The 26,432-nt window shown below is 35.6% G+C and overlaps 1 protein-coding gene and 1 long non-coding RNA gene across 5 annotated transcripts in view; one reads left to right on the forward strand and one right to left on the reverse strand.

Annotated features, from left to right (window-relative positions):
• Positions 1-26,432, reverse strand: part of COL11A1 (collagen type XI alpha 1 chain) — a 120,173-nt gene that overhangs the window by 60,164 nt on the left and 33,577 nt on the right. For 2 of the 4 annotated variants that reach the window (XM_072342933.1, XM_072342932.1), the window contains exons 6-20: positions 21,127-21,243; positions 20,428-20,523; positions 18,364-18,609; positions 15,801-15,863; positions 14,004-14,045; positions 13,573-13,635; positions 11,411-11,485; positions 9,966-10,049; positions 9,657-9,713; positions 5,762-5,815; positions 4,381-4,434; positions 4,216-4,269; positions 3,602-3,655; positions 483-536; positions 305-349 (exon numbers count right to left, since the gene is read on the reverse strand). In XM_072342933.1, coding sequence (XP_072199034.1) covers positions 305-349; positions 483-536; positions 3,602-3,655; positions 4,216-4,269; positions 4,381-4,434; positions 5,762-5,815; positions 9,657-9,713; positions 9,966-10,049; positions 11,411-11,485; positions 13,573-13,635; positions 14,004-14,045; positions 15,801-15,863; positions 18,364-18,609; positions 20,428-20,523; positions 21,127-21,243 — 1,158 coding nt within the window. Of the gene's footprint in view, positions 1-304; positions 350-482; positions 537-3,601; positions 3,656-4,215; positions 4,270-4,380; positions 4,435-5,761; positions 5,816-9,656; positions 9,714-9,965; positions 10,050-11,410; positions 11,486-13,572; positions 13,636-14,003; positions 14,046-15,800; positions 15,864-18,363; positions 18,610-20,427; positions 20,524-20,705; positions 20,859-21,126; positions 21,244-26,432 lie in introns of all 4 variants that reach the window. The other 2 variants (XM_072342935.1, XM_072342934.1) reach the window with 2 other exon arrangements.
• LOC140255390 (uncharacterized) lies at positions 14,663-24,750 on the forward strand. The gene is made up of 3 exons (XR_011904473.1): positions 14,663-14,832; positions 20,355-20,385; positions 24,652-24,750. It is a non-coding gene; the product is annotated as an uncharacterized lncRNA (long non-coding RNA).

Genomic DNA, 26,432 nt, shown 5'->3' on the forward strand with positions numbered 1-26,432 from the left:
GGAAAATATCTTCAAAACAACAGGGGTTTGGATATGTTCTCATGTATCAAAGTCTGCATTGACTGATTTTACAGTAGCTCAAAACGATAAGAAATTGGCTCTGTGACTACTGGAGTTGTGAATACTTATGCATCTGATAATTTGCTTACTTTTCAGGGAATATCAGTATTTTCTACATATATATATATGCACACAAATTTTTATATCTGGAACCCAGAACAATTAAATAGAAAGAAATCTGAGAATTACATTTATTTGTAAAACGGTGTTCTGGTCAGAAACAAACAAAGAAAGCATTGCTTACAGCTTCACCTGGGAGACCTCTTGGTCCAACTTCCCCATCTTCTCCCTATTTTGTACAGAGGAAATACGAGTTTTAGATAAAAAAAGAGCAGACTGTATGACTGACATTATGACTGTATTTCTATTACAGGGTATTCACTCCCAGTTTTACTGTGAATCTGAAGTAAATAGCATCTTACTCTCGATCCATCTTCACCAGGTAAGCCAGGAGGTCCCTGTGGGCCACGGTCTCCCTGCAGAACAAGAAAAGTTATTAAAATAATACATCTGTGGCTGAAAACAACATGGAACGGGAAAGGAAATGAAAATAAATGTGTTAGCTGCAGTGCAATGTGTCAAAACATGTTAACATAATGATATTAATCTGTTACAGTACTCAGTAAAGTCTTTTATTACTTTACTGCAAAAACAAATGAGCATTATTGAAACAATGAAATATCTGTTTGTAAAATTTTGTTCTGTAACTATTCAATGCCCCAGAACACATAGAAACTGCTGCTCCAAAAGGCAGTCTTAATCTGTACCCATATTTCTCTTTGTCTCTTCCCTTACAAAGTGCATTTCTGCTAGGAAAATAAGGAAGGCGTATATGCATCAGGAGTTAATACACCAGTTATAAGGCCCTGGGATACACATAGTGAAGTTCACAGACTGCTTTTCACAGCCACCCAACCTGGCAGCAGTCATTTAGAGCAATGGGACTGATTTGTCTGAGGTTTTGGAATGCAGCCAGACTTCCACACTTGCCCCTTGAGGCTGAGGCTTTTCAAGTCTCAGCATGTGAAGCCTCGGTACATTCTGGAGCACACACTTTTAGGATTTATTTTTCTTTCCCTTCTAAAGAGAACCAGTGTGCTGCATAGCTCTAACACCACTGACCAACCTCTTTCTAGGCAGCAGGTTTTTAGACTGTGACTTCCTTCTGGCATTGGACAACAACCAAGTATTCATCCTGTTTTCCTTAATTTAATCAGTGCCTCCAAGGAGCATGACCACTGCAGCGGATTATTGCAGAGATATATGGAATCACTCTTCAGTGGCTCCATTCTTCATGCTTTCAACATATAACTTTCTTAGGGGATTTTAGGTAACCTGGTCTCTTCACCCAGAGTGCTCTTGTATTAAATATGTTGGGATTGTATTCAATTTCACTTCTCTAAAAGTTGGAGTCATTACAGGAAAGAATGAAATTCTATGAACTGCACTTTCAGAGACAAGATTAATTACTACAGCAGTTTTAACATTTTGCTAAGCTTTGAAACAATTCAACGTGTATTTCTGGTACAGTATGTGGTTTTCTGTATGCTAAAAGATGCTACTGAAAGATGACATGTGAAAGATGATGTTCTAACTTCCAATTAATATCTAGGTAAAAACTGACTTAAACCTTCAGATGTTGAAAAAGCTCAGCCTCTCAAGGGCTACCTTTCTTGTCTTGCAATAGCATGGCAGTCAAAAAGAGATTAGAAGCTTGCATTCAGTGTTGTGGTATTGTCATACCGTCAGAACACAGCTACCCTACCAGCATTCCCAGTTCTTCAGTACTCTAATTCCTATCTTCCAATGTTCTGCCAAAGCCAGTATTTCTTTTTCCTTAGACCTTTACTTCTAATAGATGGTCTCTTGCTTATTTTATACTTGAGAAGGGGTACAGTTCTAGGAAACCTAAACAAAAAACGTTCAGTCATAGAAATTAAGACTAAAAGGAATACTACATCATGTGGACTATTTCCTCTATACTGGAGGCCATCCAGTAATTTCTGTCTGACAACTTGTGTCTGGCAAAAGCATAACCTCAAATTTGCCACTCACAATTTAAATACAACTAATTCTACATCTACTTTAAAGGTAGATTTTTTTCAGCATCAGTTCTTTTATATCTGAAACACAAACACAATAGAAAAAAAAGTATTTATCTTTTCATTTTTTTCTTCTTTATTGTAAGCCAAGGAGAACTGAATATTTGTATTACATGTTGTCAAGTAGTTATGAGAATGCAGTGATTTTTAAATAGTGAGATGAAAAGATGAGAAAAAGAAGTCTTTGTTTTCATTACTGTTACAAATTTCAATACAAACTTATTCTTTGATTTCAGTTCTCTTTTATTTATTTAGGAAATATGGAACAAACAAACTAATTGTATACATATATATAGCTCTTTATGATGCAGAATGTCCTGTGGACAATTTTACCATTAAAGGTTGGAGAGCAGACAAGACACACACCCTGGCTCTGAATCAATTTCTGCTTAGCCTTAAGAGTCGTAACAAGAACTTAATGTCTTGCCCCCTCTGCTGGCATGCTAACGAAACCAAATTTCAATTCTGTGAAGCGCTGATTACATTACACTTTTTAATAAGAGGGAATGACAGAAAAGGATCGAGATATTTTCATGACAATAAAAGTTCTTTACTGCTAAAAGAACTCAAGGGAGTATCCTTAGAGGTTATTACAGAGCACTAAGTCACAGACCAGTAGTCAACATTGGTGAGATTTTCTGAGCAGCAACCATACTAACCCATTGAAGGGTGAGAGCTATAATCATTCCTTGGTCATCAGTACACATGGGAATACTTAGTTCTGAAATTCCTACCTACTGTTTTTTGGGGTTTTTTTGTTTTTTGGTTTTTTTTGTTTTTTTTTAAATGGATTTACCAGGTTTAACACTCAGTAGAACATATTATTACTATCTGTCTGAGGGGTATAATTTAAAGCAGAAACCCCCTGCTGTGAAAGACGCAACCTCATCCACTCTATTGGTATGACAACAGGAGCTCATATAGCAGTTGTTTTAAATATTATTTCAATATTTTCACTAATTATCTGATGTGACTCTGATCTGTCGTTAACCAGAAGTTCAGTTTGCAGTTCCAATTCTCAAATGCAGTTTTTGAGCAAGTGTCTTGTAGGCTAAAAAGTTTCATACTCCTGATACAGAGATTTCATGCTCATTTACTGTGCTACTGTTTCCCTTAACAATCAATATAAATCCAGCAGGCAAATTTCTTCATCCCCCCTCCCCCCCAAAAAAAATCAGCCCCCCAAAAATGAACCATTCTGAAGACGTGATCTGAATATTTAAGTCAATAATATATTTGAACTGTATTCTGCTGATTGATACTACTAAAATATTTTGAGGAATACATTACCTAACAACACAGATATTATTCTGTAGTACTAAATGCTGGCGTTCTGTTCCAGCTTTCCTCAGAGTCCTTAGTGCTCTTCTTGATGAACAGTATGTTATTTCTGTGCTTGTATCATTATGCTGTTGTATAAATATGCATGTTTTTCTTACCCTGTTACCTTTGTCACCAGGGAGGCCAGGAAGACCGTCAAATCCTCTGTCACCCTTGCAAAGAAATCACAGTTTCCGTGAGTTACTGCTTACAATCTATATTACTCAGAGTAAATTGCATCTTCTTTCTGTGTTAATTTTGAGTTACGTTACAACTTTTTATTGAATTAACTATATGGAAGGGAGGGAGCAAAAAGATCAAACTCTCAAAAGTTTCCTTCTATGTATAAAAGCTAGAAAATATGCCACACCAGCTTCTTCACTGCACTGTAGGTATGGTGTTTATAAAAAGAAGTCTAAACTGAAATGAAAAGCTTGACTCTAGCTGCCCTTTGTAGTTGCAAGACTGACTTCTGTACTGCTGATACTCTGCAAATAAGAACTAAGAGGGATATAATCATGCCCAAAGAATCAAGTTATTTCAAGGTCAAGCTACAAACCGTTACCATTAATTAGCATATTTCAGACACATGATTCATTCTCAACTCCTGCATTTGACCCAGCTATCTGAAACCTCAGTATTTTCACGAGACAAGAATTCTGGTTTGGTCTGGATGGGAACTGTGGTGCTTGCTTAAAATCCATCCAGACCATTCCAAGGTCTCATTATTTACCTTTGCACCAGGTTCTCCTGGCATTCCTCTGGCACCATCAGCTCCGGGCCGTCCCTGCAGAAATGCAAAAAGGCAAACAGTTAAAAATGCAGTGAAATTAGTAATATTTAAGCCTCTAAATAGCATCTATTTACCCAGAGCAGGATTAATATATATACTACCTACCCTTTTGCCAGCTTTTCCACTTGGACCGGGGGCACCTTGAACACCACGAGGACCCTGAATTTAAAGAGTACAGCGAAAACCAAGTTAAATATCGCAACTGAGCAACAGCTTTGGCTTTTTCTAATGAGAGGTGAGTTTGTTTGTTGGTTTTTTTTCCCCAGGAGATGATAGATTATAGTACTCAAACACTGTTCTGTATTAATAGAACACAATCATCCAATCTGGCTTAACTCTGTTTTAACACTAGTTTTCATGAGATGATGCGACACATGGCACAATTGGCCCCTTTACCTAAAAGCTTGTTATATTCTTTTGATGACTTTGAAGATCCCAACCCTGTAATTTGAAAACTCTTGTTCCTGTCATACCAAAATTATTTTAGGCACATAATAATTATTTGATGAAAACTGAAGAGTTCTTCTTTCAGATTACCAATTCATATGCAAACAGGAGTTGTGCTGGTAAATAGCTCACATGCTGATTTAGCTTAATAGAGCAGAGTTTTAACTAGAGGAGGATCAAATTACTTCGGACTGAAAAACCTGACTGCACTGTTCAGACACGTAACTGCCACTGTAGCTTGAGTGGGTGTATGCTTCTGTGAATGTGTTCTTATCACCCATTCAAATGTGTCTTCCTTGCATGGAAATAACAGTGTTTAAGGACTAGCATCCAAAAATATTGATTAGGAAGAGAAACAATGCTAAATATGTAAGTAAGCAAACTGGACGACTGTCCAGTTGTTCACGATTGTTCAATTACTTTAATCTGAAAATATCCATGTTCAGTTATAAGACAGGTTCTTAATAATGTAGCTGATCCATGATACCACTTGGAATATAGCAAAACTATTGTTCCAAAGACACATATCATGATTTCTTTAAGAACCCCCTATTATTTTAAGTTTAAGCTAAACGATTTCAGTAATCTTTTACATCATCGCAGGAGGTGATATAATAGTAAGATGAGAATAAAAGCATGCACTGATTGCTATGATTGCTAAGACCCCTTCTTGCTATGTCATTGAGCTCTTCTTGAAAATATTCCTGTTTATTTAGTAAATAGAACCCCTCACCTTATGAGACCTGATGAGATCACAGCCCAAGACCATATACATGCAGACTGACATTTTAATTACTGAGCAGAGATAAAAGCGATGACATTCCACAAGCTTTAATTGTTCTTTCTTTTGTAAAGGCATATGGACTTTTATATTCAAAATGAAAAATCAAGCTAACACATTTAATTAAGACTGTATTGCAAAAGCTATTTTTTGTCAACTGCATGTGGAAAACACATCATTAACCATTTTCTTTGAAGAGATATAAATGCATTTTTGTGAGGATAAGCAAGTTAAACATAACAAGCAATATTATTGTACCTGAGGACCTGGTTCACCACTTTCTCCCTTAGCACCTGCTGCTCCAGGTCCTCCCTTGATGAAAAAAAAAGCAAAACATTGTTTGAATACAGAGCTTTAAGTTACTAAGTTATTTTTCTATTCCCACATATTTACACGGAGAAAAGAAAGAAACAATCTGTTCATTATGTAGTGTGAATTCACCTTTTGAATCTGAAGGTATAACCCAATGCACATTGTATAGACCCTGGGCCTATTGGTCAAAAATCTTTTCTTTTACAAAAGAAAAATTTCCATAGATTTGAATGAAATCAAAAGTGACACTTTGTGCTATAATAATATTTGAAAGCTAAATATGAGCACAGTTTGCATGCAATCAGAAGTTCACCAGCTGCAAGGAAGTCAACAGAAATTAAACCCATCTCTTTTCACCTTTTCACCTTCATCCATTTCTGTGTTTCACAGAAGAAAACATTCAGAGTTCAATTCAAAGATCACTAACTGATGCAATCTTACCATAACCTATAGTGATATTTTAATAAAAATATTTCTGCATCTGCAATGAAAAAATGCATTTATTTTATATTTTTATTGCAATTAAATGATACAGATCTTCAATTTTACCTATTAAGACCCCAAAGGAATCTGAGGCAAAATGAGTGGTCTTCATAGTGGTCTCAAAGTCTCTACACATGCTGACACAGAATAGAAGCTAAGGGAAGGTACATATTTAAGTACTACTATGGGTAAAAGTTTCTTGGCATTTCTGACCTCTGAAACAGGTCATAACCAAATTAAGGTATTCAACACAAAGAGAATCTTTCAGACATTGGGGGACTGATCCTCCTCCCATGTTTACTGTAGTGACCACTCAAAGTAAGAAGTTTTCTTAAGGCTTAGCTTAGTGCTGTATCTAGCATCTGAGAATGGAAAAAGTCCAACCAACATTGCAAGTGCTGAATTAAATTCTAAGCAAATTGAAAACTGTATCTCTGGTAATGGCAGTGGAAAGAACAGTAGTGATAGATGGCAACTGTTGTAAACTCTGCTTTAAACTGTAAACTGTAAACATCAGTAAGCAGAAATTTATTTTGCATTCTATGCTAATCGAGTATGTGAACTCCACACTCAGTTGAAGCTAAATTGGGGCTACAAGAATACCGTGTTTACGATTTTTAATGAATGATGTGCTTGTCTGTATCTTATTGGCTACTAAATTAACACAGCACAGTTCATATTAGGATGAAGAGATCCAATTATTTCATTAATTTAAATAATCTGAGCACATAAACGCACCAAGAATCTGTAGTTGCTTCTGGAACTACAAATGTTGGCCTAAAATGTTGCCAGATTAAATCCAGCCTAAAATGTTGCCAGATTAAAAGATTTGGATTTCCAGAACCTCCTGGTGGCTTAGTAGAAAAATATCTATTAATGTTATTCAGTTAAATTTTGTAAACAGAAATACATGATGACTTTGAAAGTGTACCTGGCATGAAATATAACTAAAGGTATATAGCCCACTGTCAACAAAACACTTTATTGACAAACTAATTCCTTGCTTATAGCAGTTCTATACCTACTTTGTCTGTCTAGACTGAATGTTATCCTGAAGGTCTCCTGATCTAAATACACTGCTGAAAATAGTATATTAGTTATTTAAATAAGATCAACATGTCTGGCTTTGTAATTGTCACATATCTAATTGCCATCAATCAGAAGACTGTGACAAATTTATGCACTTGTTTGCAACAATCCATTTTGGATGAATCACACTAGAAAAGAATTACTCTTGCATTTATCTGCTTAAAAACACAACCAAAGTCTACTAATTATTGTTTCTGGGGACTGAGTGAGTTTTTGATGTGATATTTAGCTATGATTTATATGTAACCAGGTTCATGAGATTTGGAGCACAGAATAAACTGGAACGGGTATTCTGGCACCATTTGAAGATGAGCAAAGCACTGCCGAACTAACCCAGAACAAAATTTTAGTTACATGTAGCTTTCAAAAGTCACTGAAGGGAATGCTATGCTTTTAGGATCAGGTAAAAACAAGACTGAGAGTATTCCTTATTTTTCTTAAAACACTCCTTCAGCAGCCCCCATCCCAGGTTTTCTTTGCTAGTAAGAGTATTGACTGGAGAAAATAGCAGAAAGAGCTATTAAGGTAAATCTTCAGTTGGACTGTGCTGCTGTAACAGTACACAATGCAATGGACAATAACCTGACCAATATTTTATGTTGGTAACAGCAAGACTGTACTCCTGCTGTTTGTCCATCTGCCCCTCCTGTTTCCAAACTAACAGTTTAACTCAGTGAATGCTGAGGGGGGTAGGGCTTAGAGAAATGAAAGAGAAGGCTAGATCGAAAGGACTTGATTGTGACTGACTGTTCAGCAATGAGCTGCTGCAGAAGCACTGCATTTAAGAAAGAAAAAATAGCAAAAGAAAGGAAAAGAACTATATTCCCTACACTGTGATCTCACAACTTCAAAAGACCAAATCTCTACAAGAGGGATGAAGAGAAGGAAACTAATTAAGAGGAAATTATTATTGCATTCTGGTAAAATTAGAGAGCCTCAAACTTCTCTTGCTTTTTTTGTGCATATGTTACTACAATTGTAACTGACGCATAATTGTCATAACTTTTTCTTTACACAATATACCATATGCAAACTGGTTTTATCCTTTTCTCTTGGTTCCTCGGTGTTCATTTGTTTTAATTTCTCAGTAGCACAATTGTGTTCTTGTCCATTTTACAGCTAGAAGTTTGTCTGGTGTAATGGAAAATGCTAACATTGCGTTTTGTGTCCATCATCATCACGACAATAGAAATAAAAATTACAGCAGACATAGATTAAATTAAGGAGACCAAATATTTTTCAGCCTTGCTGTGCCACCAAAATAGACAAATTAAGTTTCCAAATAAAAAGACTTTTAAAAACAGATGCTATATGATCCATAAAAGAGAACTTCATGTCAGAGGATAAATATAGTCACCTGAGGGATCTCAGAAAAGACTTCTTTTCTAAAATGCTTATGATTTTGGCTGCAGCATTTATTTTATTTAATACTACAGATGCTCTGTAATAGCTTTTAAAAGATGTTAAATGCTAAATAACACCATTAAGTAGACTGCTGTGTCTGAAATATCCATCTTCTAAAAGAGGAAATTGCAATTGGCAGATAAATCAGGTGATTTTGGCTTGCTCAACTTTCTATCTGTTTTTGTACTTTCATTGGACATTGATTGCCCTTTTAAAGTCTCTATAGGCATTACAGTAGCAAACCTGTTTGCGACCAAAAAGCTGTTTTACATATCCTTAGAAAAACTGTTGTTTGTGTTCCGTGTATAGACTTAAAAATATAAGCTTTCAACATATCCCACAGAGTCATTTCCCAGATCATTTGATAATAGTAGTACAGGCCAAATTCAGGTCTTAAGTAAAAAAAATGCAACAGTTATTTTAGAAATCTATGTTATTTTTGATTGCCTATATAATGTATCATAAGAAATTTCCAGATTCATCTTAAACAGTGAGCCACAGCCCTTCTATACACTCTTGCTTTAGTACATTCTTCTGTAGCTTTTCATATTTGCTACCAAAAACTTTGTAAATATTGTCACAGAGATTACTGACTGTAAATATGCAGTTATTTATGTAAGACTGTTTGGTAGCGTAAGTCCAGCAGTGTCCAAACATTCCAAAATCTACATTAAAAACTCATTTAATGTTCAGGCTGCATTGTAATCTTTGAATAACAATAAAAACTGTACCTTAATTATACAGCTTTTTCTTAAAAAAAATAAAAAAATAAGAACATGTGCAGTGGTGCAGGCAGTGCCAAAATGAGATCAATGAACTTTTATTAGAGTGTTCTTAGATTCATGCCTCTGTTTTGCTTACATACCACAGGACCTGGTCTTCCAGTGAGTCCCATGGGACCAGGTGGTCCTCTCATTGCAATCTGAGAAAACAAACAGAACAAGGCATCAGATGCCAAGAAAAAGATGCCAGCCCAGCATACAAATTCTGTACTGACTCAATGTCATAATGCACTAGCAAACAGGCCCCATCATTCACTCAGTTATGAGTGTATTCTGTTGTAAGGATATCTGCTGTCATGAAATGATGCTTAGAGCTCTTTGGTTCATAAAATGGAAATTCATTCAGAATTATACTCTTGTGGCAGTTCTATTTGCAGGCTCCTTGTGCTTACCCTTGCTTGCTGAAGAATAGCTTGTGCTTGAGCTTCCTGAGCTGAGATTGTTGGGCCCTTCTCACCATCTCCCCCAAAGCGGAACTACAGGTATCAAAACAAGAAATGGAATTTATAAATATGAAGTTTATAAAATGAAAACCATACTTATTATTCACTGCAGCCGTGTAAACCACTTTGAAGATGCTGAATCTTAGTATTTAGTTCATTCCATTAACTTCAGTAGACTGCTGCAGTGGGGACTGGGGCCACTGGATCCAGTATATATATTAAGAGTTTAGAACTGAGAACAAATCTAATTGCTTACTACTAGGACAGAATTCAGGACAGTTAAAGCCAATTAAGAAATTCTTCCTGAGAAACTTCTCTTTTGACTTGGAAAACCACTTGAGCTCAGACTGATTAACATCTTAAACAAAGGCTTGTGCTATTTTATAAATTGACTGATAGGTAAAGTATTAGTCCACACTTACTACTTCTAATGGAACATGGTGGTAAATTAAGAGCTTCTTTCACAGCAATTACACTTGGAAGAATGACTTGGGAATAACACTCAAGTGGCATTTTTTCACCAACTAATTATTGGGGGTTAAATATTTCTGTTATACAGCCAGCTGTGCTAACAAAACACTAGTGCAAGCATGAGTTAAAAACATAGCTTTCTTTAATAATCTTTCCTCTATTGTTTCTTAAATCATACTTTCCTCATTGATATCAATGAAGTCTTGCCTCCTGGAACAGAACTGCAGCAACTACAGCTCTGAGCCTTTTTACAAAGATAATCTCACAGAAAACATTTCCCTTTCCTTTACAATTGTTTTATTATTACTCTGGTATGTTATTACTCATCAAGTCTTTCAAATATACACACTCTGGAATAATAACTTCCATGCACACAGAACATTTCATACTAAAAAGCTGCAAGACACTTTTGAGAGCTTTGAGCTTGTCCCTCCACCTGCTAAAACAGATGGTGTTTTGCTTTGATTCCAGTGGGAGCAGAGCTGGCTACGTGCATCTATTTCTAATCAAAGGATGCTCTGACTTTTCAAAGAGGACAGTGAAGTCCAATTTTAGGCACAGAATGTTTAAAACTCTCCAAGTGCAGTAGGTTTGAAAGCACACATGCCTGCCTTTGTGCAACAGCAAATTCCTTGTGTTGGAAATACGTATCAGATAATAGCCACTGTTGAAATAATGAGGATCATTTTAGGATATGCAATATAGTCACATAGGTTCTGATCAGGCAACCATGCAGGAGCTAATGCCTGTGTTTTGTCTGAAAAGAAAAACCAACAAATGATCTCCAAATGATTAAACCATATGAGAAACTCTATCATCTCTCATTCCAAAGAGAAAATCAGTTGAAAAAGTAAGTACCTTTACATTTATTGAAACACTGTCTTTTTGGAGTCTGACTACCCTAGAACCATAATGCAACTTACCGGCAGCATTAACATGGTACCTGGGGGACCTGCTAAACCATCAGCACCAGGGAGACCAGGACGACCAGGTGGACCCTGAATACAGCAATGACAGAAAAAGGGGTGAGAATGAATAGACAGTTATTTAAAGAAAACCTTTTGAGACACTTATGCTAGTATTCATAATGAGGAACTGTGGGAATGTTACTGTGGTAGATAAAGAAGTAGGCTTGGGGAAAACATTCAGCAATAGGAAAGAAAGCTGTTCTCTCTAATTACCTCACAAATTGTTTTTAAAATGATGTGAGGAGAGCCTAGATTTCATAGGTTAGTCTGAGTTGAGGTGTTCCAGTGCTTATTTTATCTGATACGTAGAAAACTAACACTGCTAATTTTCTTTAAAAAATTTTGAATGGCTATATAAGTCTAACAGTTATGACTTGAAATCCATTTTCATGAATTCTATCTTCTGTACACATTTAATAAGAGCTACCTTTTTGTGTAAGAGTTGAAGAAATATACCAGCGTGTACGCAGTTCTTATGGTTGCCAACAGGCAATGCTATACTGATTATCACTGCTGTTGTGACAGTTGATTTATCGAATTGCATCTTTCCTCCCAGCAGTTTGCAGGCTGCAGTTTTACTAGCTGAAGCTGTTAAGGACACTAAGGACCTGCATTATGAGTGCTCATTTGCATACTGTGTGTTTGAGAAAAAAAGAATACTTTCACCAGAATGACTCTGTGGGATTGCAATGACAGATCAACAAACATCAAACGGACGTAAGTGATTCCTTTTGGCACTCAAGAGTTGAAGAAAACAGTGGGAAAGCTGATACTAAAAAATGTGGTCTTTCTTCCTCTCTCATGGAATTAAGATCAATAATCTGTTATTTTTAGTTCTTTCTCCAAAAAAATCTGGAACATCATAGAACAAATCCCTATTAATGGCATACTATAGGTAGATTGTAAATAGGGAATTACTGCCAATTAAAAAGTATTGAATAGTATGATGTCATATTTAGAAAGAAGCATTATATATCTGGGTATTTCAGGGTAGCATTTTATGTGAGTGAAATTAATTAATGCAGCGATAAGTGCATAAGTGGCCTTCTACAGAAGGGTATATTCATTCATTTCTCAATTATCTTATACCCAATACTAGGATTAGAATGACAGAATAACTTATTACAACTGCTGAAGTACCATAGGCATTTTTTACTTAAATGGTGTTCCTTTTCTGGAGAGGCAATGTTACTTTTCTACCTTTTTACCCTAAGATGAAAACCAGTCAGAATATTTATAGAAAGAGCTACAGTCTTTATTCATGTACACTAATTACTCTATAAGAAACAAACAAACAAACAAATGTGCTCACACATATGTTGAAGTCAGGCACATTACTTCACTGGGATTGAATCTGAAAGCAGAATCTAGTTGCAAACATATATTGTTCTAGTGGGTTTGGTAACTAATTCCTATAGTTATCTCTTTGTATAATGTACCTTTTTGAATACAAAAAATGTAGTCTATTCCACGGCAGGAACTTGGTGTATTTATTCAAGAATTTTCTTATAAGCAACTTAGTGAGCAGTTAGGATAAAAACTGAGTATCATGTGGATTTATTTCATTTTAATGTGTTAAAATTCCAACTGTATCAGTTTAGATTGCAAAATAAATCAGATTCTAAAATACAGTTAATTTACAGGGAAGAAATGTGGAATTAGACTGTATGCTATTATCAACGTGAAGTATTGTTGGGATGTTACTACTATTTATTGAGGGAAATGCATCTTCATAGCACCTCGCACTCACAAATGCTATGGAACAATGACATTGTCCTTCTCTGCATCTCTACATTTTATGGCTGAGGTCATATTGGCTTTTTTCAGATCCATACAAGATATTTTAATCTACTGCTTTTTTCTATTTAAAATTATTTACATCAAAACATAGACAGACACACAGGCAAACTGGAACTTTCTTCTTTTTCACTTTCATATAGAAGACATTTCTACCATTAATTAAATATTTATCCAGTTTTTCAATTGATGTACTGAGCTGAGTAAATCACCCTCACTTCCATTAAGCTGTTTTTCAGATCAGGGACTAACACACTTGCTCTTGTATAATTAATACAAGAAATACCATGAATACCAGGCTAATCTCTATGTTGACTTACCCTTTCACCAGGGTCACCTGGAGGACCAACAGGACCTTGTAAGCCTGGGGGACCTGTAAGACCCTATGGAAAATGAATGACAAATTATTATGTTGAATGATGGCTCACAGCACGTTTTTAAATTTTTTTATTATTTTCCTGGAAAGTTACATTGAATACATATTTTGAGAAAGTTGCATATATTAGTGCATAACTTTTTCTTTTTTTCTTATGAAGATTTGTAGTTAATACTCGGAAGTATTTGATTTTCACACACACTCAGCTTGCAGCATGTTCTCACTGAAAATGCTGGACATGACCCTTATTTACTTCCTTCTTAAAATACTAAGTCCAATACATCCCCTGAGAACTATGATAACATCAATTTCGTATTAACTCATGAATGCCGAAGCACAATGACTATAAAAAGAAATTGTAATTAATCTACATACAGCAGGTCCTCTTGGTCCCGGCGGTCCTTCAATGAGCATACCCTGTTGTGGGAAGGAAAAAAGACACTAACTGGTCACATCTTGGACAAAGATATAACAATTTTTTCAAGCTGAACTATTAAAACTAATATTTCGTCGTTTTATGACAAACTTTTCTTAGGATCTTCTCTCCATTTATTGTAATAATATAGAATTCTGGTGAATAAGTTTGTGGGATGTCTTACTTTTTGTCCTACAAGTTTTCAACTAAAAAAAATAATTAACAAAATAAATGCACTTTAAATTCAGCTGCTGTATGATGTTTTAAACCTATTTTGATTTCTTTTTTAGGAATTACACTGAGATCTTCATAGATCATTTACTAGAATTAGAATCTGAATTGTTCTGTTACTTAAAAATTAGAAATACTTCTAGGCTACGGGGATCTTGTAGTACTAGATTCACAATTTATTTATTTTTAATATAACTATTAATACAACTATTATAAATATAAATATTTAATACAACTATTTATTTTTAATATAGTGTTAAATAATTTATGTGAATAATTCTGGCTATTTTTAGACTGAGGGTCTTATAGCACCGCATATTACATTTTCAGAGTGTAGATGCCAATCTGATTTTTCCAGGTCACACTAAGACCCAGGAACAGATGACCTCCATTTATATTCTGCCTTTCCAGAGGAAGGAAGACTGGGCAAGAGAGCTGGAAGCAAGCTGTAGTGAACTTCAAAGATGGAGAATGGCAGTGGATATCTTTTCAGTATTATGGAAGTAAACTATATCTTGCAAAGTCTAAAAAACTCGGCATTTTATGAGACAACACAAGGTGAGCTTCTTCCCAGATCATGACTGATGAGTCAGTCTTAACATACAGCTTGTTCATTATTGTATTCCTCTGTCTTTGGTGAATGGTAACTGAATGTTGGATCACAGAATTCAGAGTTTGAGGTTCACGTAATGATGACACATAACTGCATTTTATCATGCTTCATCTTTAGCTATTTTTCCCCTTAATATTTTGTTCCTCATTTGCTGTGGAATAGAAAACAGACCAAACTTTAAATTCTGTTTGAGTCAAATACATATTTGAAAGCACTCCTTGAAAATTCTAAAGGAATGAACCACACTAGCACTGAACTCCTGCCACATATTGAAAAACAAAACATTTTCATATAATCTTTTTAAAATCCAGGCGTATTTTATGTTATAACTGTCACCCAATAGTATAAAATCCTGCTGCACAAGCCAAATAATTACCACACTACGTAAAGATGATAAGAAATATGCAGACTACTGCTCTTTTACTGCAAATATGACCAAGTTATAACATTTAAAACAAGTATTTAATTATACCTTCAGCAGTTTGATTGCACAAGCATGGGTTAAACATTAAGCATTTATTTAGGCTCTTAGATGGACTTCCCAGCCCATGCTGAAACTTGTACTTACAGTGTTACCTGAGCTGGAAGTTGGAAGCTATCCCTGCACGTTTGTCCAAGCAGCAGTTACACTAACTGGCCTGAAGAGCAGATCTATGCTCTATTTCTCTCTGCACAAGAAGATTCTCCTTGTTTTAAGTGGTATGTGATTAGTCTCTTGAGAAACAGAAAGAGAAGGCTGAACAGGCTACTGTCTTTTGCCACCTTTACACAGTCCACACTGCAGGTGATTGTTTCAGAGATCACGGATAAGGTTACTGTCATTGTATCATGAATGACGTAGTTTGAAAACGATTTATCAACAGTGTGCAAGTTATATAGTGCTAAAGAAAAACTCACCCACGTCTGTACTTACGGGTTCAATCACAGCTGGTTCTCCCTTTTGTCCTTTTTCTCCATAAGCCCCATGATGAGTCACCTGACCGGTAAAAACAGCCCCCAGAATGAAAGTAAGTAGAAAGTCTAAGGGCCTGCCACAACAAACAACTGCAACCACCAGTAACTGAAAGCTAAAGCTGGAACTGTATTGTGCTATGAAAAATATATCACAGGTACACATATCAATCAAAAATGTTTTAATACAAAAACTGCACGAACACTTTTAAAATCACTGGATATCATCAATTTGTAGAAGTAAAATTAGTTTCCCAGTGAGGTTCAATTGTTTGCATTCCATGGTTTGCATTAGGACTTTGGAATCTAAGATTTCTGTGTTCATGTCACAAAGTTGCTTCTTTCCATACTTGAATGAACATATTCTTGGCAATTAGCAGCTTTTCATGGTAAGCAATTAGAGATTCCCTGCCCCTACATGGACAGTACCCTTCAAGTGTGTAATTCCATTCTTTAGTCACCCAGTGAATCAAAGTAAGTTAGTCTGAGTCTGTGATTACATGACTTAAATGGGAGAAGAATTAAATGGCACTACAAACATAAATAAACAAAAAATAGGGTTTAATGTATAGCCAATTATGCCTTCTAACTATATGAACTAACATCAACTGCAAAATAATTTTTTTGAGGTCAGCTCTATGGAAGTTTTAGGTTCAGGACTGAGATAACAGCATGACCTAAAACAACAGGTCAATAACACATGCTACTGGCAGAACACAGTCAGATTCAAGTTTCAAACAGCAAATGAAGAAATCTGTTTATTCAAACCATGAGATATATGTTTTTCTTCAGAACTACCTCTCTTAAATGGCAATATATCAACTGCAAACTAGAAATTAAATCCAGTGTCAGATGAGATTTTTTTGCTTTCAGTAAAATTATTTCATGTTTATGCTAAAGAAGCTGGGAATTTGAACGTATCAGATGACTCTGAAGATAATGCTACAGTATTTTAATCTGAGTTATTTTGGAAAGGAAAAGCACAGGTGCATATTCATTGCTTGTGCATTTCATACTGATTTATGAAATTACAAATCTCACTGTTCAGTAGTTCATATAAATGAAGTAGTTAGTGGTACACATAATTATGCTTGACAATATTCACATGATTGTAAAAAAAAAAAGGGACACTGAATACATATTGTAAAAATTGCCCCTTTCTTTGAAGTTTCCAGGTACTGAGTACTTTTCACCTTGCCTGTTTGACCAAATTTAGACCCTAACTGGCTTTAAATACATCCATATGTCGAAAGAAAACTGCATGGTACCTCTAGTTCAGCAGGTGAAAGCATTAATAAAGCTAGAGACCAGGTTCCAATTCAAGCTTTCTGAATCCTTCGGTTTTGGAGCAAGGCATTTTAAGGTGAAATTTACACCAGGGAATAGAGTCTGCACAGCCATTTGCTTAATGCAAATGGTGCCTTATGGGCTCTTTCCTTCACAGATAATCTGACCTTTTCTGTGTAATTCTAACACAGTGTTCCCATCTGTACTAGAAGGAGAAAAGTAAGCTTGTATCTCATTGCACAGATAAAGATCATTAAAAAAATACAATGACCTCAACCGAGTTTAGAAAGGAGTGATAAATGAAATACAGAAGCATGGATTTCAAGATTGGCACAGAAAAGCAATCTCACAGCATTTGCTTTTATTTCTTGAATTCTTTGTAAACTGAAATTTCAAGTTTGTGAGGATAGAACAAAGACTGAACAAACACTGCTAGGAAAATTCTTCCAGTTGGAATTAGCTCTGCTTCTAGCCTCAGTCACATTAGTTTTCTCTGTAGATTCTACAGTCTGGTAGACTGGTAAATGAGAATCCTGGCACAACCAAGGGAAAATTAAAGCCTTCCTTTAAGCCTGTGATTAAGTCAGAGGGAAAGACAGAGCTCTAATACACAGGAAAAAAAAAGACCATGATTCACAGGACCCACCATGTCATCCTATCTTCCTTTACAAATACTGAGCTTGTAAGTCATAAAGGTCATAAAACTGTCACTGCTGACAAAGCTTATTTTTATAAATAAGTTCAGAACTTTACCTTTTGACTCATTCATTGGTTTTTATCCTCAGAAAGTAGTGGAGGCCATATTATACTAAGTACTTATGTACAATTGAACTTGTTAATGTAATCATGTAACAATACTGATATTACTTAATCTTGTACCTGCTTTAGAACTTACATTCTTTCCAGCTTTAGCTCTAGTTTAGTAAGACGTAAAAATCCATGTTCATTTTTATCATTTATTCTCAGAATTCCAAATATCTTCTCTATTTCCCTCCCAACTTCAACCTCCCCTTACTCCCTTCATCAGAAGTGACAAAAAAACTGCATATAATAAAATCAGAAACTCAGGATTACTAAAACAAGTGGACACATTCGATCTGCAGCCTATAAAAAGTAGCGTGAAAACACCTTGTATGTACAATGGGGTCTGGATCAGGCTCTTTAGAGTTAAGAGATTATGTAACTATAAAAGCATTGCTAAATTAAATTAATCTGCATTATGCCTTCAATCAACTTACGCTTGTTTCTGTGATATCAGTCTCTGCAGGAACACCTGGACCAAACTCCTCATTAGTAGAATCAGTCGGTTTCTCTTCATATTCTTTATATTCATAAAAATCATATTCGCCTAAATCTCCATCTACCAGAAGATCAGATTCACTGAGGTCTACTCCTCTGCTTCCATATTCAGTTTCCTCAGTTTTTTTATCATAATCCTCTCCAGTTACGTATTCTTCAGCAAATACTTCTTCAACAGGGTTTTGCTATTCATATCAGTAGCAAAGATTTGGGAATAGGAGGAATACGTGAGTTAATGTTAGTAAAGCAATACAGGCATATGCTCATCCACAATGATGACTCGCCAAAAAGGAGGAGGAACAGTAGAACTACAGCACACTGTCTTTTAATTAGAGTCTGAAGGAATGGAACTCCAGTCTTTCAGAGTAATTAAAAGATCTTTGTACGCACAGTACAAAGAAGTAATGCTTTTATACTTTGTTTTCTTTTAATTTCCAAAACCTCTGAATTCATTACACCCAGTACATTATGTGTACTGCTTGCTTAATGTTCCATTAGTGCCAAATATAGCTAAGTTTCTCTGCTTGGTTTCACACATAGGTATTCATGAATGAACACATACACAGTGGTGAACAGTGAATAAATTCAAAGCTAACACATGTACTACAACAACCAGTGAATTCAGACTTGTGTACAATAACAATGTGCAGAAAGTGCAAGCACCGCTTTTGCTAAGCCCAGCTACCTTCACTATCTTCCATCTACAAATCCCAATGCCAAGCTAAATGTTTCTTTTCCTCTCGTCATGATTTTGCAGTTAATTTATCATTCCAAAAGTAGAGTTTGTGTCTGTCATGTCACTTTAAATATATTTTTGGTTGAGTCAAGTTCCCCCTGAAAAACTTGGATTAATTTTAACATTTCTCAAAGTTCAACATTGCTTATAGCTTCCAACTTCAATTACGCAAAGTGTCAAACCAAGCAATCAACTTATAAGCACGAAAGCTTTTAAAAGGATGCTATATCTGAGATGTACAAAACTATGTGTGGGAAAAACAAAACAAAACAAAATAATAACAACAACAAAAAACTGCTTAATTCGCTTCTTAATTCACATTCACCAAGATACATAAGAGGAAACGAGTAAAACAAATGGGGATTCTCTCCCTCTCATTCATTTTGCTCTTTAAATCAAAGAAAGATTTGAATAAATACTATTTATTTTTAAATCCACAACATAAAGATAAAATACCATGAAATTTCAGGGGGCAGTTTTGTACATCTTATAAGCAACATATTTTCATTTGCAAACAATATGTAGAAGAAAAATGACATTTCCTGTAATCAGTCATTGTTTTTCTAAAGCTAGTGTTAATTAATATGCAGACATATTAATCAACACTGTCTTTTAGGTGTAGTAATGTTAACAAAATAATGTTTAGGCTTGCCATTGCGGATATCTGAAAACACAGTTTATGCTAAGTTGAAATAATCATCTTTTTGATTATTCAAAACACAAAGTTTCATTTGAATAGAATCTCAGTGAGAAATAATTAGGTTTTTTTGGCTGAAGAACTATTAAAAGGAGGCTTTGTTTTCTGACTCAACCTTAATACATAGCTCAACCTTAATACATAGCTATGTTGTATTTGTTCTTTAGTTAGGCTTGTTATATGCTGCACCTTAAGAGTGACACAAAAAATTAGAGAGTGCACTTCCAATTACAGCAGGAGAACTGTGTCTACTATTTAACCTAATTTATACGAGACATAGCTCCATTCCTATTCACACTGAATGCAGCAACCCTGCATTCCCACAGAATGAATCAATGAATGATTTTCAGAATCATGAGTTCAGCAGATCTTAGAACCAAGGGGAGCTCTGCCCAGGAAAATAGGAGGTCATGATATTGGCTGAGAAACCATAAAATCTTATTAATCTCTATTACAGATACATATATCTTCACAGACTGATATTCTTCCTTTCACAGTGTGTTGTTTCAGCTTACTGACACCTGACAAGTAAGTATATTTGCCTGTAATTTTCTCAAGCGTTCTCATTACCTCATTGGCTTCAGTAGTTCTGGAGGGAGCTTCTGTCTGGGGCACGTAGTCATTTTCAGCAACGCTATATTCTTGAAACTCATTGACTATGTTTGCCTAGTATTAAAGAAAAAGTACAGTATTAAAAAAATCCTGCAGGAAAAATCAAGAAGTATCACTTTTATTCAGGTTATGTTATAAGCCAGATATTCATCTGGTGGGGTTAAGTCTATTTTTTTCTCATTATCAGAGATCTTCCACTCTTGACCTGGGAAAGATCTTGATTTTTTCTTTGCTACCTTTACCCCTAGTTTGTCTTTTGTTGCTGCTTGATAACTTTTCTTCTTCTTGGATGCATATTTTTCAGATTTTTTTGTTGTGGCCTTTTGGGGTTTGTCCTTTGAGCTAGTGGCCACTGTCCTCTTCTTCTTTTTGACCATGGCTTTCTTTTTCTGCAAATGTTATGAAAGATGGAATTGGAAAACATAAATAAAATGAAAAGGAAATGAATGAACGAATGAAAGAAGGGAATATGAATGTGAGATGAATGCTGTCAGTTGTGAGGCCTTCCATGGCTAAGTAAAAGTAAGTGTTAAAGCTGAAGAGTAAAGAAATGAGTAAAAGAAAAACATTAGGCTTACATATAGATGACATAAATTGACAAACCACATGGTAGGGGACAGCTGGACACCACACAACAAACAGATCAGATTCTGTTACCTCTGTTTGTGCTATTGTCTCTTCAAACAGTGGGGGTCCCTCTGTTACAGACTCAGTTTCTTTATAATCTGCATCCCCATACTCATAGTCATATTCGATAAAATCTTCTGGTGTGTACTACATAGCAAATGGAAAAATATCAGGCATTCCCGTGTTAGCGGTAGCAAATTAGATTTGCAATAATGGAAAGCATCTTAACCTTTACCTAGGAGTAAAGCTTAAGGTGATTAAGTTAGAGTGAACAATTAAATATAATTGGGAGGAAAAATACAGTTTCTTATTCTTCTTATGAACAATGCAAAAAATAGTAGAAGTAATAATAATAAAACAAAGTAGTAGTGTCAGGAAAAAATATATATTTTATTGGACTGAATAGAACTCCTCATAAGACTTGCACTCCAGATCCCTCACCAGCTTTATTGCCCTTCTCTGCACATGTTCCAGGGCCTCAATGTATTTCTTGTAGCGAGGGGCCCAAAACTGAACACAGTACTTGAGGTGCGGCCTCACCAGAGCTGAGTACAGAGGAATGATCACTTCCCTGCTCCTGCTGGCAAAACTATTCCTGATACAAGCCAGAATGTCATTGCCCTTCCTGGCCACCTGGGCACACTGCTAGCTTGTGTTCAGCCAAGAGCCAACAGTCTTCCAGCCACTCTGCCACAAGCCTGTAGTGTTGCCTGGGGTTGTGGCCAAAGCATGAACCTGGCACTTAGACTATTTGAACTTCATCCCACTGGCCTCAGCCCAGCATCACCTGTAAATTTACTTAGGGTGCACTCAGTGCCCTCATCCAGGTCATCAGTAAAGATACTGAACAGAACAGAACCCAATATCAACCCCTGGGGAACACCACTTGTGACTGGTTGCCAACTGGACATGACTCCATTTACCACCACTCTTCGGGCCCAGCCATTCAGCCAGTTCTTTATCCAGGAAAGAGTGTATCTGTCCAGGTCACGGGCTGCCAGCTTCTCCAGGAGAATAGTGTAGGAGACAGTGTTGAAGGCTTTGCTAAATTCTATGTAAACCACATCCCTTTACATGAGCTTCTGTTACATGAGATTCTCTGAGTTCTCAGAGTCCTATCACAATCAACAATTTCCTTTCTTTTTTTCATTACATACACTTCTCATATGGACAGCCACCTTTTCTTAAAATGAAGACTGGTTGTTTTTTAAGTTGATGTTTCCTACTTGATTGTCCTGTTGAGTATTTCTGTGTGTGCATGCATATAAACTGGTTAGTCATGAGACTGGCTAAATAAATGAGAAAGAAAGTATATTACTATACTTTTGGTAATTTTCCAAAACTACATAGTATATTGATATAAGAAATTAAAACTGAATTTAAATAATAAAATATTACTACTTTAAGTGAAGAATACCCTCACTTTAAAATATATTGGCACTTTTAATCTGCCTGTTATGCCGTGTAAAGTGTTCTGATGTCCTCAGTGGTATCACCGGCATTACTTAGTTGATTCTATTTACACTGTATCAAAACCAGCAGTATTTTAAACTCAAATCTGATTAGTAATATGTGATTGTTCTATCCCTATTCTGTAAATTAAGAGTCCATCCTAAAATCAGTAAAGTCTGACATTTTGACTTATGCATGGCATTATCCAATGGCCTCATGGGTAGCAATCATACATTTTTACTGAAGTGTAAATGTATAAAAACATGTTTTCTGACTTGTGCAATTTTGGAAATGCAACTGAATGTAGCTTGTTTCTAATGAGGAATGCCACTGGCATCCAGAACACAAAACAAGCTGAAAAGTTTCTAGACCATAACCAACAACATAAAGGAAGTATAGAAAATACATAAACTAATACATGAACTAAAAAGACCTTTTTGAAACAGGTATGGAATAGATTGTGTATGGGAATTACTAAGTCACAGCCTGAACCAGTGATTGAGCACCAGGTGAGAAGGCATGCATAACTGAGGGAGCACAGGTACAAGTGGTGCACCTGAGTGACATCACGCTCATTTAAGTGTTAGCAGCTGCAAGCATAGCATCTGTATTTGGAGACTGTGCCCTTCTTGAGGCTTTATCAGACTATGGAAAGGGTAAGCTGTTGTTTCCTGTTTTGCTTTCTAAACAGGTGACAACTCTTTACACGCTTCTTTGTGCTTCCTTGTGAAACAATGTGAATCAGACTGCTGCATGATTTTTATTGGTACCAAAACAGCAGATGCTCCCTATGTTAAATATTATCCAATCTGTTTATTCGCAACTAGAGGAAGATTTCATGCAGAAGTACTGTTTTATTAGCTAGATTAGAACTTGAATGTGCTATTAAGACTTTGCTTTACTAACTCCAGAACATTTAGATTCTATTGTAGAACTGTTCTGAAACTGGAAGTGGCCACTCCAACATTTATGTTGGATACCTAGGAATTTGAATGTAACTTTGCCTTGGTATTAGAACTGACTTTCGAATGTCAGTAGTAATGCTTCCCTCAAGGTAGGCTAAGTGTCTGTGATGATCTGTGCAAACTATGCAGCTAATAAATTTCCAGTAATGGGTTCAAAAAAGCTCTTCAAAGGACATAGACTAAATGCTAAGGTTGACTGGAAAGAAAAAAAATAAGCCTGATATTTGTGTTATGATATGCCAGCAGTATAGTTTGGAAAGCCAGATACTAATGAATGAGAATAAGAAAACATTCATACAAGGAAAAAACCATGAGAATATGAAGAGTTCCATTGCATCATATAACAAAACAGAAAGACAAAAAATCTGCTTTGCAGGACTGTGCTTTACTCGCTTGTATTAATGAAAATTAAACTTTCATATGGTACATTCTGTTGGCAATTATATGCAGATACACAGGCAAAATGAACAGGAATGGATGATAAATGAGGAATGCCAGTTTCCACACTGGAATCTGAGTACTGCCAAGGAAGTGAAGATTTCCATGGACTTTTTTTTTTTTTTTTTAAAGGCACAGTATTGGAGGGACATTATGGACAGGTATGGGAAACCCTCAGAAATCTGCAGTGGTAGTACTGCTAATTAATCTAAGAGAAAGTATTTGGGACTTCAAAACTAATTAATGTAAATGGAAAAGTACCCTTTGTGACTTTCTAAATTTAGCTAAGATTATTAAGTTTAGCAAAAAATCAAAGCAGGCAATGAAAGCAAGTATGACAACGATGACGTTTGTCATGGAAGACAGTATGGCTTTGTCGCTATGTATCACAGGACAGTCTTACTGGCTAGTAATGCAGGCAGAGAATCAAGAAGCTGGAAGAGGATTTAAAGAGGTGTTTGGGTTATAGAAGATTCTGATGATCTTCCTATGGCATAGCCAAGTGTAAGTATACTTTGATTGCTTTAATTCTACTCAAGTGGAACTCTGTCTATGCTAGCTTACTGATCCCTTTATACTGCTGTGTATGGGGATGGTTATAGACTAACTATGTGCTCACTGCAATAGCAAACATATGTAACTTTATAAACTTTTCCAAATACCTAAAACATTGATTGCATGGCATTTCTATCTTGCTTAGGACCTCAAATTGGACGACAGGTAAAACAAGAGGAGAGATTTCAGCTAAGAGTGATCAGGTAACACATTCAAAATGTATTGCAATTTTCTATTGTTTTTCTTTCTCCTGTTGTAAGACCACCAATAGTTACAGAACAGACGTTCTTGTAATGAGTATTACATATGACTACTTTCTTACAAATGAAAGGAAGAATAAAGCCTGCTGTTTCTTGATGAGACAAAAATCTTTCCACTGTGACCTCATGCTTTCTTTACCAGAGTGATTATATTGCACTACCAGATCACCATGCTATTCCAATTAAAGAGATGAACTGTTTTCTTCATCAGATGAATTTTAGAAGCAGATCAGCAGCACACAAAAGCCATTTCAACAGTGGAATGACTAAAATATTCTGATAGCCTTACTTTAAAAATGAGTTCTTCTGCTATCCACATAAAAACTACTCCAATATCATCTCCTGTTCCCTTGATGTATATTTTAACATGTTTTACTTTCTTTCTAAATTATGGTGAACCAGGAATTCATATACTAAAACAAAAAACTGTCAAGCCCATTGTTTATTGCATCAGCATTATACTAAGTCATCAATCTACCTAAAGAGCCAAAGGTTGCTATGAAACATTTTAGACACTAACTTTTTATAAAATGCAATAAAACAAGGGATTTTGAGCATAATAGTAGTTTCAAATTCTGATGCAATAATAAAAATAAGTAAATGGAAGTAGATGTCAATCTTAGGACAGAAGGAAACAAAAATATTTAAAAGACTACTTTTTCTACCTCGCAGTCTTTATTCATAATAGTGATGTGGGAAGGCAGATAAAAGGAAATAAGAACAAAATCTTCAACTTCCAAAGACAGCTTCTCTCAAAAAAAAGACAAAACTTAAGACTCTACATTATGTATCTCTACAAAGAAAGAGTGCTAGGAAGATCTCTACTTTTAACAGTGGTCAAGGTAGCAAAATGTAGTTTAAACATGATTGAAATTAAACGTGTATTTCTGAAGAATATAGGAAGAAAATCAGTGGTTCTGATCAGTGGAACACCTGAAATAAAGAACACTAAATAAACATACTCTGAAATGATGCCTGAATACTACAACTTGAATGTATTCAGGAGCCATTTCTATCTTTACTTTAAGAAACTCATTTCATCAAAGGCTAACATTTCATTTCTTCAAATAATCCATTAGTTTGGGATAGGTCCAAAGTAAACGAAGCAGAGTTCCTTTGGGGAACAATTTCTTAAGCACAAGTGAGACAGTGTGATTTATGGGGTTGCAGAAAAATCTTCCAAGAGAAAATCTGAAATTCTGATAGCTGGAGCTGTTGAAAACTAGAGCTGCCAACACTCCACAAAATACAATTCCCAACATCGATGAAGATGAAGACTGACCTCGTCTTTCCCTAATCTAATTTCTCTGAGCTGGCCAGGCATATGTGACTGAAGGGGAACTGAATTTAAGTATATTTCCATTTATAGTAAAAAGTGTTGTGAAAACAAGACAGAAGCCAGGCTATTCATAAAGTATTTATAAGAAAAGCAAAGGAATTTTCCTGAGGAAAAATCATTCCTGATGTTTTTAAATTATAGTTTCATCTGCATATTCAGTTCTTAATTGCTAAGTATATAATGCTGTATTTGTTTATAAACATTATCTACAATCAGATACTCTTTTTTTTTCCCCCCAGAAGCAGGTTTTTCAAGTACCTTTTAGACACTACTTCTTTGGTGCATTGACAACAATTGAGGTCATCACTCTATGCTTAACACATTATG

This window comes from Excalfactoria chinensis, chromosome 8, assembly GCF_039878825.1.
Source record: "Excalfactoria chinensis isolate bCotChi1 chromosome 8, bCotChi1.hap2, whole genome shotgun sequence".
NCBI lineage: Eukaryota > Metazoa > Chordata > Aves > Galliformes > Phasianidae > Excalfactoria > Excalfactoria chinensis.